Source organism: Tyto alba, unplaced genomic scaffold (genome assembly GCF_018691265.1).
Source record: "Tyto alba isolate M040663 unplaced genomic scaffold, T.alba_DEE_v4.0 Super-Scaffold_21, whole genome shotgun sequence".
Lineage (NCBI taxonomy): Eukaryota > Metazoa > Chordata > Aves > Strigiformes > Tytonidae > Tyto > Tyto alba.
In genome coordinates, this window is record NW_024881295.1 from 7252739 (window position 1) to 7266741 (window position 14003).

The 14003-nt window shown below is 37.3% G+C and overlaps 1 protein-coding gene across 5 annotated transcripts in view; it reads right to left on the bottom strand.

Annotated features, from left to right (window-relative positions):
* The window catches only part of ARHGAP8 (Rho GTPase activating protein 8), an 83100-nt gene that overhangs the window by 34622 nt on the left and 34475 nt on the right, over positions 1-14003 (bottom strand). For 4 of the 5 annotated variants that reach the window (XM_042795372.1, XM_042795373.1, XM_032986200.2 and 1 more), the window contains 5 exons: positions 11153-11240; positions 8283-8414; positions 5151-5237; positions 1300-1398; positions 58-168 (listed from right to left, as the gene is read on the bottom strand). In XM_042795372.1, coding sequence (XP_042651306.1) covers positions 58-168; positions 1300-1398; positions 5151-5237; positions 8283-8414; positions 11153-11240 — 517 coding nt within the window. Of the gene's footprint in view, positions 1-57; positions 169-1299; positions 1399-5150; positions 5238-8282; positions 8415-9864; positions 10221-11152; positions 11241-14003 lie in introns of those variants that run through there. The other variant, XM_032986202.2, reaches the window with a different exon arrangement.

Consider the following 14003-nt stretch of genomic DNA (forward strand, 5'->3'; position numbering starts at 1 on the left):
CATTACAGAAGGCTGCAGGGTACAGAAATTTCATATTTTAGAAATCTCATGGCTTACTATTGCAGGCTGACTCCAAATTGTTGTGTAGGTAGAGGTGGCCGTGGTGGAGGAACCTTAACCACAGGTGGCAGTTTTCCCTTCTGTTTCCCCCGAAGATTTTCATCATGTCTGCAAAAATCAAGAAATCATTGATTTTCTCTGTGCCACAGCTGACAGAATATATATATTAACAGCTACCAGTATTGCTCATTATGCTGATCTCCTGACAATAGCATATATGCTGCAGGTCTTACAGAACTTACATTTAATTTAAGCATTAGGGAAATTTTTAAGTAGTATTTGCGGTAAAATACTTAAGCAAGACATAGAAGAGCTCTTTTGCTTCAGCCAATGGAGCATAGTAATAAACGTATCAAAAAAAAGGAACACACTATAATTTAGCAGCAAAATTCAAACCTATTTGCTACTCAAAATATAACTCCCCTTTCTTTGGCAGCCATGCAATCCAATTTATAACCTTAGAGCAGTAAGATATTTTCTGTTATTCTGTATTTACACAAAAGGTGTGTAAAAACCCACTAGGCATCAGTAACAGTTATAATCAAAGCTTCCAGGTACTTTCATTCAGCAGTGACATAAAATCACTTCCTGTCAGTACATCAAAGCATTTCCATGTAAAGTGCTGTGTCGAAAAGACTGTTATTGATCCTAATACTGGCACTTGACAATTCCAGCCCTATGCATTTTTTTTTCTTTTCCTCTCCCACCCCTTCTCCAATACTCCTCCCTAACACATATACATGCACAATATAAAAGTAACAGATCCACTAACAATACAGGTATCCATAAAGTTTAACATCCAATCAATGCTTTGCTGATGGGGAATGCTCTTAGCAAGGAAGTAATTTAATCCGTTACAATATGCAAGCAAAGAGGTCAGGATTACGTTTTCGCCCATGAACATTACATGACGCTCGTAAGCAGTAATGACATGGATTGGTTTTTGCTACCACTCACACAGAAGCAGCAATTATACTAAGAAAAAGCTCCACAACTGAGATGGAGATGTTCCAAAACTGTAAAACACTATTCAGCATTCTCTTCTCTCAACACCTGACGCACTTCAGCACGTCTTTGATGGCAATGCATCTTTCGAATTAAATCCAACCAAGCACAAACAGGTAAATTAGAGTTTTAATCAATGAAGAAATAGGATTAGATTCTGCTTGGAATACAGTGAACAGGGTGCAACTCTACCTGAGAAAAGGTGAGACAATGTATTTTAAACTTGCCACATACCGGATGACTTCTTGAGGGATATTTAGCTGGTCATATTTGAGATGTTCTCTCAGGTCACTTAAATAATTCAAGTAGGTGATTTTTTTCCCAAATTTATGGCTAGAAAAATCACAAAGAAGTATAAAAATCAGCATGGGAGGAACATTTATGAAGGGTTTAGTTTCTATTACAAAAATGTAAGTGCTGGTGCAACTCAAAATTAGACTGTAATTGAAGCAGCAGGAGACGTAAGATGTATTTCATTTCATATGATCAAACATATACAGTGCATGCCTGAGAGTCTGATTTGAATAAAAATAACTGACTTCCATCTGAATGTTTTGTGATTTGCATAGATATGAAAAACACTGCTTTAAAAGGCACCGAAAAACAGGTTTCACACAGCATTGGAAAGCTCACTAAAAGAACTGTTAACTTTGGAAAAAATGTTACACAGCCAACAGAACATGTTTGCGTTATCCAGGTATTACTCCTAGCCAAGGGACCAAAATAATAGGGCTGTAGGCACAAATTATAAAGTAGTAAGTGACAGAGGAGATTTTCAAAGTGTGGACAGTGTACACCCTTGAAGTGTTGGGCCATCAGCCTATTTTGAAAAGAGCTGGATACCTCCTAGGAAACATCTTGAATAATATGTTTTTTCTATGAGTTGTACAAAACAGACTTCCAAATTTGAAGCACCAAGTATCACTGGTTAGGTCTTGAGTTTCAGACAGTACACACTACTTCCCAGGCTGAGGTGTTCAAACCAGGTTCAGGGAAAATATAAAATTACTACAGCAGAAAATATCTATCCTGTAATGAAGTGTCAAGCAAAACAATAGGTGTTTATGATAAAAAGTGTACTTTGCTGCAACTTTGATAGTAAAACTAGAGAAAAATTCTCTCACATTAATTAATTTATCCCTGGATTGTCAAATACACATACACACACTCCCTCTAGTGGGAGATGGTAGAAATACAAGTCACTTTCAGCATTTTTAGAAGCTTTTTGAAGCAATTTTGGAACACTGACAGGTATCAGTCTGTGCAATTTTGGAGCTCTTCAATGTGCCTTTTATCCAAAACAGCCTGCGATTTCAACATCTTACCTAAGCCACAGGCTAGCACAGAACCCTTGGTAACTAATCACCTCAGTTAATACAGGACATGTTACAGAACATACAATTTGTAACTAAATTGTGGGCAATTAGGAATTATTGCTGTTCCTTAAAAATGTCACGTCACCACCACCGTCTAAGTGTATATTATTTTGATAACAAGTGGGTGGCTTCTGCTAGCTTACACATAGAAATGTGCTGCTCTTACAATTTTTTTGCAGTTTGAAGAAAATACATTTGACTTAACACATTACCTTCTTGCTCATCTCTTCTGGGACTGGAAAGGAGATCAATCAACTTCCAGTGCTTGAAAAATGTCAATTATTTACATTTTCTTTAATACTTTCAAATACAAGTATGCTAAAATACTTATTACTTTTGTTATTCACTCTAATAATTCTATCATTTGTCCAGTTCTCAGCAAACACATTGTTCATGTAAATGTACTTAGGCTGTGTACTAACAGGTACCAAATGTACTAACAGACCTCTGAAAAATAAATCCATGTTTCTTGACAATGAGATTTATTCTACATCGGCTATTTTTATTGGAAGCACTATCTACAAATAAATTTGGGCTATAATTTAGCAAAGTTTCGAAACAGAATTTCCAGAGGATTTTTCTCCCTTCTTTTTGTGAACTTTGGTTTAATATTGACACTTAAATAAAAGCATGATCTGCTAATACAAGATTATTCTAAACTGGAAGGAAAAGGTACTGTGAACAAATTTTAAGTCGTACTATTCTAGTAAATTAACAATATTAATAAGTTTTCGTTTTCAGCGAGAGTATAATTTAGGCAAATTGTACAGGGATACTTCCACACTTCAGTTTTAAAACGATAACCTTACATTTTCCCTTACTTGACAAATTGGAACTTGAGTCAACCCAAAGCACAAATGCATGTGAGAATTTGGCAGCTAAACCATTTTAAGGAGTAGAGAGGGTTTTTTTCCTAGCTTCAGCTAATTCCTGCCTTCTGGCTTATGGACCTTTTCAGAGTTTACTCATACTTTCAATTATTTTGCCAGTCCCAGCATACATATAGCTTTGTTCGTGTTGATCACATTTTAACAACAGAGAGTGGAGTGTTACTAAATTAGACTCAAAAGTACCCAGGTAGACAGTGGTGAAAGTGGACTACATACAGGAACAGGCAATCCTGATGAAAGCAGTGTCAAGATGATGATGCATCTAAACTGACAAGCCCCGTCTTGAATTTTCTATGTTAGATATGAATGCTTAAGCTTATCAGGGTCACCCATTTTCACATTCAAAGTAAACAAGGATTTAATTGCCAGTGTATCACACTGTTCCAAGGAAAAAAAGTATTCATTATATTTACAAAGACATAGTAAGATGTAAGGAAAATGAGTATTTGGAATAGGTACCTGTAAACTTTTCTGTAAGAATTAGCAACCAATTATTACTCTAAGTCAAATAGTTCAGCTGTTGTCCAGCTGTGGCTCCACTGAGTGCATTAACATGCAGAGACTGAAAACCCTTGGTGTTCCAAAACCACTTGCCTGAAGCTATCTCAACGGAGCTCTGAGCTGCCTCTGAGAAAGAAGTTGTTTTCACTTGAGTGTTGTAATGTCCATCAAGAGTTTTTCTGGTTTTGTTTTGTTTTTTTTGGGGGTTTTGTTTTGTTTTTTCCTAGAAAGCTCTCCATACCTATCCTACAGCAAATCAGGAACAAAAAGAAAATCCAGCCCCATTCTTGAGGCACCATCAGCTACTGGACATCCTGCTTGTCACCCTTTTCTCATCATTGCTTTATGTCCTGGATCTCTGGCATTTATTTTACTGCCAGTTAAAATAAAGATCTCTAGTTAGTCTTCTTGTTTCAAGAACTGCATATTCTGTAATGATTTTTAGCTGTAATTACTTTTTTATTTTCACATGCTTCTTACATGTTCTGATCTGCCTAGAAGTTAAACTTCCCCTTTCAAATTAATTAGCTTTTTACCAGTCAGAAATTTAATCAATTGCAAGTTTCTGTAATGGACATTTTTAGTTGGCTCATTATGGCTTCTCAAGATAAGCTGGTTTTGTTCTCCAGCCCTGAGGACATTCATAATATAATCTACAAAATGTTAGAATTACTTTGAAAGTGACCAAAGTTCAGGAGCAGAAACTAAGCAAGCCCAGCCATCCTAGCACTCAGCAATACCTGCCCTTTGTTGCCGGTTCCTTATAGATAGCATCAGTTTTTAACCATGCAAAGGAAAAGAATGCACCAGTAGAATACATCCACCTTCACCATTATACCCTCCACCTCAAATTCTTATGGGCACTTCAGGGCTTATCCATTAACTCTGAACACACAAGCAGTATCATTCCTATTCATCTCAGCACTTGAGATCAGACTGAAGGTTAACCATTCATTATCCCCTTTACCGTACCACCTAGTAACTCCAGTCACGGACCCAGTTCTATTGTGCTAAATGCTGTCAAACAGGACAAAAAAGTCATTCATGGTCCACAGAATAACTATGTTTTAAAGTGATATTTACTTTAACGTACCAGTAAAACTACTATGAATTCAGCCTCCCTTTTCTTAGAAAGAACTCTACCCCATTATTCATACCCAAGCTTAAGCTCACCTTACTCATTAGTTCAAAACAGTTTAAATGAGTATTGTGCGGTTACCTGACATATTTTACCTCAGGCCTTTTTAAAAGCAATTTATTACAGAACAAACCATCCTTAAACTAAGCAGGAAAATGTGTTGAATAAACTGTCAAGTACCTTATAAGAGGTTTAAAGATATTCCACAGAATTTTTATGAAGTTAGTTGGATGTACAACATAGAGTGCTTTAAGGTTTTTCTTATACCTAGGAAAAGAAAATGAAATTGTTAGAAGACTGTTGAATATCATAGATGGTAGAACTGAATAGCTACAACTGAATGGGAAGTATTATTACAGGAACATTATACAGCATTCTTTTCAAATACATTAAAAAGACCTAATTCAGAAGAAATGGAATGTAAAATGAAAAATCACCCCAATTTTAAAAAAATAGTCAGTTTTGACAATACAATAGCAGGCCAAGATAATGCTATTACATTCCTAACCAATGTCTGCTGTCTCATATATTTAGTATCAGGGGGACAGAAGGGAAATTAGCCAACTTGAAAAAAATACCGAGAAGAGAACAGAGTCTATAAAAAAATCTGTTCCCAAAAAATTACTTTCCTTCATCTCCCTTTATTTTCTGCTTACAGGAGTTTCACACTGGAGAAAATTTCTAAATTTTCAGATGTAAAATTTATACTTAACCTTATTTTTACCACTACTTTTGTCTTCTTTTGGTAGTAATTAGTAAAGGTGAAGCCAACTGCACACTGTTTTATACTGGATGGTCCCCTTTGTATGAAACAAAAGCCCCTCTCTATTATAGCTTTGCTTGATTCTAGTGTCATATCATGATACATAAATAATAGATTCTAGTAGACTGAAACTGAAATGGGAACCAGGCTGCACAAAAGGACTCTGCTCTTATTGAATGTTATTGCAAAATGAAATTGAGAAACACATAATGAGATATCCTGCATTTATATATAAATTGTTGCTTATTACTTTGCCAAGTTTGCTTGCTAGTAGGGAACGCCCCTCCCAAGTGTTCTCCACTCAGTATTAGAAAACAATGATGGTAGAAGGAAAAAAAAAAAAAAAAAAAAGAGATGTGAACTCCTAAGAAAAATCTTCTTGTAACAGGTTATGGTAAGAGGGGAGAAAAGGGAAGAATTCATCAATTACAACAGTTTTTCCTTTTGGGTTTTAATTGGGTCCATACATCTTTGAATGAGAAAGGCATTGTTTTCACAAAGCTACTATCATACACGAGCAAACAACTATTCCTGTGCAACTGGCACCACTGTGGATAAGAATTCAAAATTAACAATAAAAGTTAACGAGCAAAACCCCTGAGTTGCTTTACTGAAGTTTCCATTTTAAATTTCTTTTGTACCTTGAAGCAATGGGCATACGCCATTGCTTCTGTGGAAGCTTACATACTTGGTAGTTTCCTAGATTACAATTAAATGCCCAAAAGACTTTACTGAGCCTCTACTCTAAACCTTCAAAGCAAGATCTATTCTTTTGAAACTATTCCTGTTGAACATGCGCTTTTATGATGGTAGCTAATTAATATCATCCTTTGTACTCTCTTCTGTCCTCCCTTTCTTCTGACCCCAAAACACACACACACAGAGGTCTGAAAGGTGCTGTTGTTTCCCCCTCCCCCCCCCCCCCCCCCCCCTTCTGGTTAGTACAGCCAAACATACATGTTGGGCTGTGAATATTGCTTTGAGCTTCTCAATGAAAGTATGCTAAGAAGTTCCAACTGTGAACCAAAGGATGGGTGTATGGTTTAGCCCAGCTACCTGGGCTTCTCTGTCCCTCTCTGGTTCCCCTGTTCTCTGAGTCAGGGTGGGGGGAATTGAGAGAACAGATTTTTGGCATAAATGACAGTCACAGTGTGCGCTCATAGGCATGACAAAAGGCAACAAAGAAGATATTTCTCTTGTACTGCCTCTCTCCATACAGTAACTATAAATTTAGCTTGGGATTCTCCCAGAAGGAAAATAGTATGATGCTTCATTTTCAGGAATTGTCAGGGCACAGCAAAAAATGGTACTGTAGTCAAAATCTCTCATCAAAGACAAAATATAAGAGATCCTTTGCATTTCTTTTCCCTTACCCAGTTCCAGAAAGAACATATACATTATACTAACCACATTCAGAAAGCTACTAGCAAAACTAAGCTTTTTCGGTCTGTTGCTGAGTGGAGAGCAGTATCTCACGAAAGCAGTTAGAGGCTTCACATGACAGCTTCCCACCAGTGCTCAGATGGCTGCTCTGAGCAACCTCATCTTCTTGCTTAGTGCGGTTTAGAGTTTCAGGAGGTTATTGGGTGAGATTCAAAAGAGTCCGAGCTCTGGCACTAGATGACCAACAGGTTTTGTGCACATCTCAACTTAAATTTTCAAAGTAGGGTTGGGTATTTCACTGGGACTGCCCCCAGTATAGTCTAGAAACACCCAATAATCTTTTTAACAGCATATATTTTTGAGATTTGCTTCTTGTTCCAGCTCCCAAATTGAAAAAAATCAGACCTGTATGATGCATCCCCCCAACACACACACACACACACACGTATACACTCTCACTCAGGAAAGAGCTGTATTTTTGCTTTCAGTAATGTTGCCCTCTTGATCTCAACTTACAAACAAGTTAACTCGTTTCAATAGGAACTTTCTATTTCATTGGTGTGTACTTCCAGGGAATATCAGAACTTTAATTTCCACTATTAAGATTCTATACACCCAGGAGCTTTGGCCTCGACTACACCCTAACCAACTAAAACATGAAGTCATGACCACAGGCATTGTTACTCCAAAGGTCAGGCATATACAAGCACAGCAGTCCTTTCAGGGCTTTACATATGACAACCAATGAATGCTGCAAGGTCTGTGAGATACAGACTGTTAAAAACTAATCTTTCCCTTTTTATACACAACCTAGCCTTGGGATGATCAAAGGCTCAAATACAACTGTAAGATGATCAAGAACGATGACCAGTAAGGTGTCACAAGTATCTTGTTAAACAGTGCACAGAAAAGACAATGGTTCTTTGGTGTGTTGCCAAGACTTTTCATACCTTTGGATAACCACTGCAGCACCCAGGCCGTTCCTTGGTACTGCACAGGAGACACGTACAAGAGACCCAACAGCACCAATATCATTATAAGAATTTGCACTGGCAAAATGAACTCAGTTAGCTGTGGGTGGATCAGGGAAGATCTGTTTCCTTCATGGAGGTTAATTACAGATCTTATACAGCCAAAAGAGTAAACCAAATATTTTGGAGACATACTTCCTGTCAAATTCTTTGTAGGCTGTTTGTAACCATTTCAGAGATGGTTTATTCAGACTCTTCAGGCCATAGTGAAAGTAGACAACCGTATAATCATTCTCTACATATTGGTCCAAAGTATACTTTAAGTACCTGAGGAGAAAGACAACATTTTAGTTTTAAGACAGTTTACTAGATGAGATTTTTAAAACAGTAACTGAGAATGAAAATGTTCTATTTTTGCACAGAACACTAGTGACTGCAAATTTACATTTGCTTCCATATATTTAACAAGCTCATCTTGCTCTAGTAGAAGTTGTCAATAATTCTACATCACTGCAAAGCCTGAAATTTGAAGAATGTATTTAGTTACAAAAACTATGGTACTTGTGCATCACTAAAAGATGAAGACAGTATGAGACTGCATTTCCCAAGGAATTGTTAAAAAGACGCATTTTAACTGACAGCAATTTTTGTTTTCTTCTGGTCTTTGTAAATTCCTTCTTTTTAGACAAGCAAACAATGTCATTTTGACTTTTCAAAATAATAAAGAATAAATCCTGGAGTTTCCTCTCAATTTAAAACCTTTTACATTTTTGAAAAATCCATTAGCCCTAATTACTGCCAATTACAACTTGTTACTGTAAACTGTTTTCTTGAATATATTTGCCTTTCCCTTGTTTGTATCATGGGGACTGCATTCATAGATCACTTCCCTTAAAACTAATTTAAAGAACTACACTATTTATCCCATCTTGAAATAATACTAGATGTTTTATAAGCAGATTTCTGGGTGTTCATTCTTTTATGGTACAGTTTATGATGCTTTTCTCTTCCTTTTCTCCTACAATTGAGATGACTCTGTGGCCTATTACACAGCTCAATGATTCAAATAAAGCAGTGATGGAGGAGTACAATCTGGCCTCATGCCTTGCTGTGTCAGATTTCAACTTTCTCATGTCATTCTCAATGCTACCTTATTATTCTGCAGCAGAGCCCCAGCTATTGCTCTTAATTGTATGTAAGCAATTTTCATTCAATAGAAAATAGATAGTTCCATGTGCCATTTATTAGGCTGTGGATATCTGCAAGTATCAAGGCCACTTTGACTAGCCTCCTTTGCATGGAAAAGCCTCTAACTTCTCTGTACTCTGTACACTCTAACACACTGTACTCCCACAGTCCCATTTTTCTGCTTATTCCCTCAGCATACTGTCTATTTTAGACCGTAAATAGCCTGGGGCAAGGACTGCCACTGCAATTAATATAATGCAGTTTTGATCCCTGACATTAATGGTATTTTAATGGAACAAGTACTAATATCAATCATTCAATACTTTTTTAAAAAGTGTTTGAAATGAAAATATATCTAAACATTCTTACAGAGTGTCTCATGTTTTATTTTACAGCATGTAAATTCCTTGGCACATTGCATCCAGAAAGCCTGTACTTCTAAAAATAATTGAGACAGTTTTGTGGTCATAAAATAACCAGTATTTCTGTACAGTCAATTACTTGTTCCAAGGCTGTAACAGAATTGCAGGGACATTACAAAAGCTTTACCAAATCAATTCTTTAAGTGATTTTATCACAAAATACCTACCAATCTGGCCTACTTTGCAGCTTTTCCTCAGAATTCAACATCAAAAGCAGATCACTTGATAGTTATATTGCTAGCTTCATGTTCAGACACCTGTCTTCAGTTCTCCCTTAGCACAGAGTCCAAGTGAATTTGATGTTGGCTCAGATAGAGGAAAACATATAAGTGTTCAAATCCAGAATGGTCTAAGGGCTGGCAACCCTAGTTTCACCAAGGCGTCTCCTCACAGAACTGAGGAAGGGTTCTAAGTTCTGCTGGCAATGTGGTTTGTCACACTCCTTTCTTTGGCATTTCCTATTAATCACTGCAGGTAGCAACTCCAGGTGAGGAGCTGACTGGTGTGGCTCTTCCTCCTAGGAGATAACACTCTTTCTATGCTACCCAGGAAGCTTTGGCTTAAGGCTGTGGAAATACCCTAGCTGTGAAGAGCACAGAAATGAAACAACGTGGTCTCAAACACATTTCTTAAGTAACCTGTTTTTTAATCCCTCTCTGTGTCTGAAAAGTTGAGATAACTGCACTTCTGTCCTTTCCAATGGTGGTGGGTACTGATGGTTGAAAGGTGCTCAAACATTTTGGCAATGGAGGCTGTACAAGAACTCCAAATAGGTTTAAAATGCTTAATAAGGACAGGACACTCACAGCAGAACAGATGTCCTTGTAGTGACAAACCATAAGGCAGAAACACATCCCGATACCTTGCTACAGCACGTTTATAAGGAAGAATGTTGTGATTTTACATATTCAGAGCCTCTTTTAACACAAGACCCCAAACATTACAAAGTGAGATACACATAAAAAAGTTAAGAATAATATACTCACATAATGCATATATTTTTATAAAAGAGGAAAACCACTAAGATGTAAATAACTAAACAACGCTCTTGCTGAATGATTTAGGAGATAAAGCATAGCAAATAAAGGCAAACATTGCTGTTCATGAGAACATATATATGGAGCACTAAAATACCAGAATTTCCCTTTCATTGGTCCTCATCATAAATTAAAATTTTTAAATATGATCAGAATTCATTAATAAAAGCAAGACAAGTTAATTTCAGTACACAGTGAATTGCTGCATCTAGTCAAGATTCCAGGTGAAATAACTCTGGCAGTTTCATCCACATCTTATTCACTTAATATTGATACTAGCAGGTCTTACATCCTCCTTTCATTTCACTCTTTGCCTCCTGCTTCTCCTCTCTGAAAACTCATTCACCTGAAAACAAACTAATAGAAGTTCACATACTAAATGTAAAGTAGTCCATGTAGGAGACAGAGAGAAACTTACTCCAGCAATCTGGTGTGATTGAGCTGATGGGAGGGGGGCATACGGCAGCAACTGAAAGTAATCACCTTCCTTCCAGAATTGTCATCACCTAGTGAACAAAACAGTTAGTAAAGACAATGCTCATTTACTTATGCAATGAGACCTCAGTGACCTGAAGGAATGGCTTTTATCTTCTGATATTTGGGGCTACCTCTATCTCCCATCATTACTCAAAACATACTGCGAAGCTTCACTGTCAAATCACGTTGCCTACAGAAAGCAATTTGGCCACCGCTGCAGTGAAATGCAGCAGCTGCCGGGCAAACGATGAAGCTAAGCTGGGAAAGTCGTATTCAGGGGTGGTTGGTAGTGCTCAGCTCCTGACAGGGAACACTTGAGTCCTCCTGCAGCATTCAGTCATAGAAGACAGGCCTGCTTTCCCTAGTAGTCTTTGAATTGACTTATCAAACTCTTTATGCTTTATTTCTGGAATTTATCAGAACACTGCTCTGCCTACAAGCACTTTGGGTATCTATTTTGTCACACATCTCAGTCAGATTTTAACCACCTTAAGCTTTCTTAGATACACCTTTCCAGAAGCACTGCTACGTTCAGATCACGTTTAAAACACAACAAGCAAGGCATACAAGTATGCTTTTCATAACCTGCAGATCCCTAAGTGTCCATCCCTCAGTTCCTCCAGCAAGGTATACATTGCTGCACTCAAGTTCATTTACTCTGACTCATGACAGCTTCACCCACACTGTCTGTAAAGACAAGGTTAGTGCTCATGCCATGCCCACCTCACACCGAAGTTCCTCTATCTGGGAAGTCAGGTGCTGAGGCTGTCATGCTTGTACTAAAGGTAACTCAGCACTGAAGACTGTGAGGTGTGAGGATGTTAACATACATCTACATGAGAGATACTATTCCTTTTAAAGCAACACAGAAACATCCCAGAAAATGTTTAGACTGAATTCATATTTGAGATGTTCAAATTACTTGATCGAACAAACAGAACACTTTCCAGATTTGCAAGCACACATTTCCCATGAAAACCCACCACTGATAGTAACACGCTTCCCTTCATTCAACTCAGGAAAAGGTGGCTGTCCTTACCTGACAGACTCCACACTTAAGAAAAAAAAACCCTGTATTTGCTTTGTCCAGTTCCTACCTAGTTGTGCTCAACAGTACTTACTGAGGTCATGATGGGACAGCATCTATTTAAATCCATTGCATTTTAGGTGCAGAAGAAGGGAAGGAAGAGGTTTGATTAACACTTAGTGACTTTTCACATAGGAATGTGGACTGAGAGACATCTGCATTATCAGTTCCAAGCCTGTATTATCACCAGGAACTATAGCACATAATTCTTCCATTGATTTGTTGAGCTCTATCTTAAAAAAACAGTTAGGTTTTTCAGTTTCTTGCTCCTCCCGCTCACTGCTTTGACAACTAGCAGCCTGCTTTCTCAATTCCCGTCTAAAAGTCATAGCAAGTTTGGTCCAATTTGTTTATTTGACAGTGACATCACTCAGCTGACACAGTACTTCTCCTTCAGTACTATTTACCATCCCAAAGGACTGTCTAGACAATAATATTATCCCCTTCCACCCTGTATTTTACCTCTTGTGAGCAAGTTAGATCTTCCATCTCTTCCCCAACCTAGCTATTTGCTTCCCTGCTCCAATCTGAATGCATCTTTCTTAAACACAGGTGACAAGCTAGATAATAAATTGCAGATGAACATCACATGCAGGACCTAAAAATATTTCTGTCTTTACTGAAAACCAAGATGAAGTATTAGTTTAGTTTGACAGTTATTGCTGGATTACCTCTGATGGCCACCCCACTCTATCTTACAGAAGATCACTTCTCTCTTTTTTTATTTATACAACCAAAGAACCTTTTGCTATTTGCTTTAATGATCTAACTCAGCTTGACTTTTGGCAATTACCACTTTAGTCCTGTAGTTCTGACTTCCAAAACACAGCTTTCTCTGCTGTCTGGTTCTTTCTTCCAGTTCCTTTTTGGCTGACTGCTTATTTTTATTATATTTCTTAAAGGTGTTTTTTCATCCCACAAGGCCTGGTGCCTCTTCCACATTAAAAATAAATTCTGACTCATATGTTAAATAAGGTGCTTAAGCACCACTAAAGGAAGAACATGCACAACAAAACAATTATATGTACTGAGGTATGTCTGCCTATTGTTCTTTAACAGATGATAATTTTATTTCCTGAAGTTATTTTTAAGTGCCTTATTTGATATCCTCAGAGTACTTATAAAGGCATTATAATGTGACATGCATTAATATGAATGATGTACAAAATTAAATTAAAACATTAATAAAAGATTGTTCTCTAAATCATGGCTTGTTTGTGAAAAAATTGCTGTGCTACAATGCACTGTAGGATATTTTGTTTGTTAGAGACAATCATTTTTATGAGCAAAATAAATCTAAGAAAGGTTTCCAGTTACATTAGTAAATGAGTCACTAATTGTTGGTCACATTCAACTGCTTGAATTAAAAAGCAGGAAAAAAAAAATCCCCGGCTTTATAAAAGACTGCAGATACACTTAGAACATAAAACACACATAATTGCTTGGTTTCAATAGTGGAAAAACTGAGGCAGAGAAATGTTCTCGAAATTACCAGCAGAGCACAGCACCTTGTTCTCCCACCCCGCAGTGCCACACAGGCAACAACAGCAAACCAGAAAAGGTGACCGATAACCTCAACTCCATTAAAAACTAAATAAAGCAGTGCCAGCTTCCCATTAGTGATGACAGCTAATGAAAGAAAAGAGGCTGTTCTTTCTTCACAGGCATCAATAATGTTTTGAACAACATCAAATTTTAACATGAC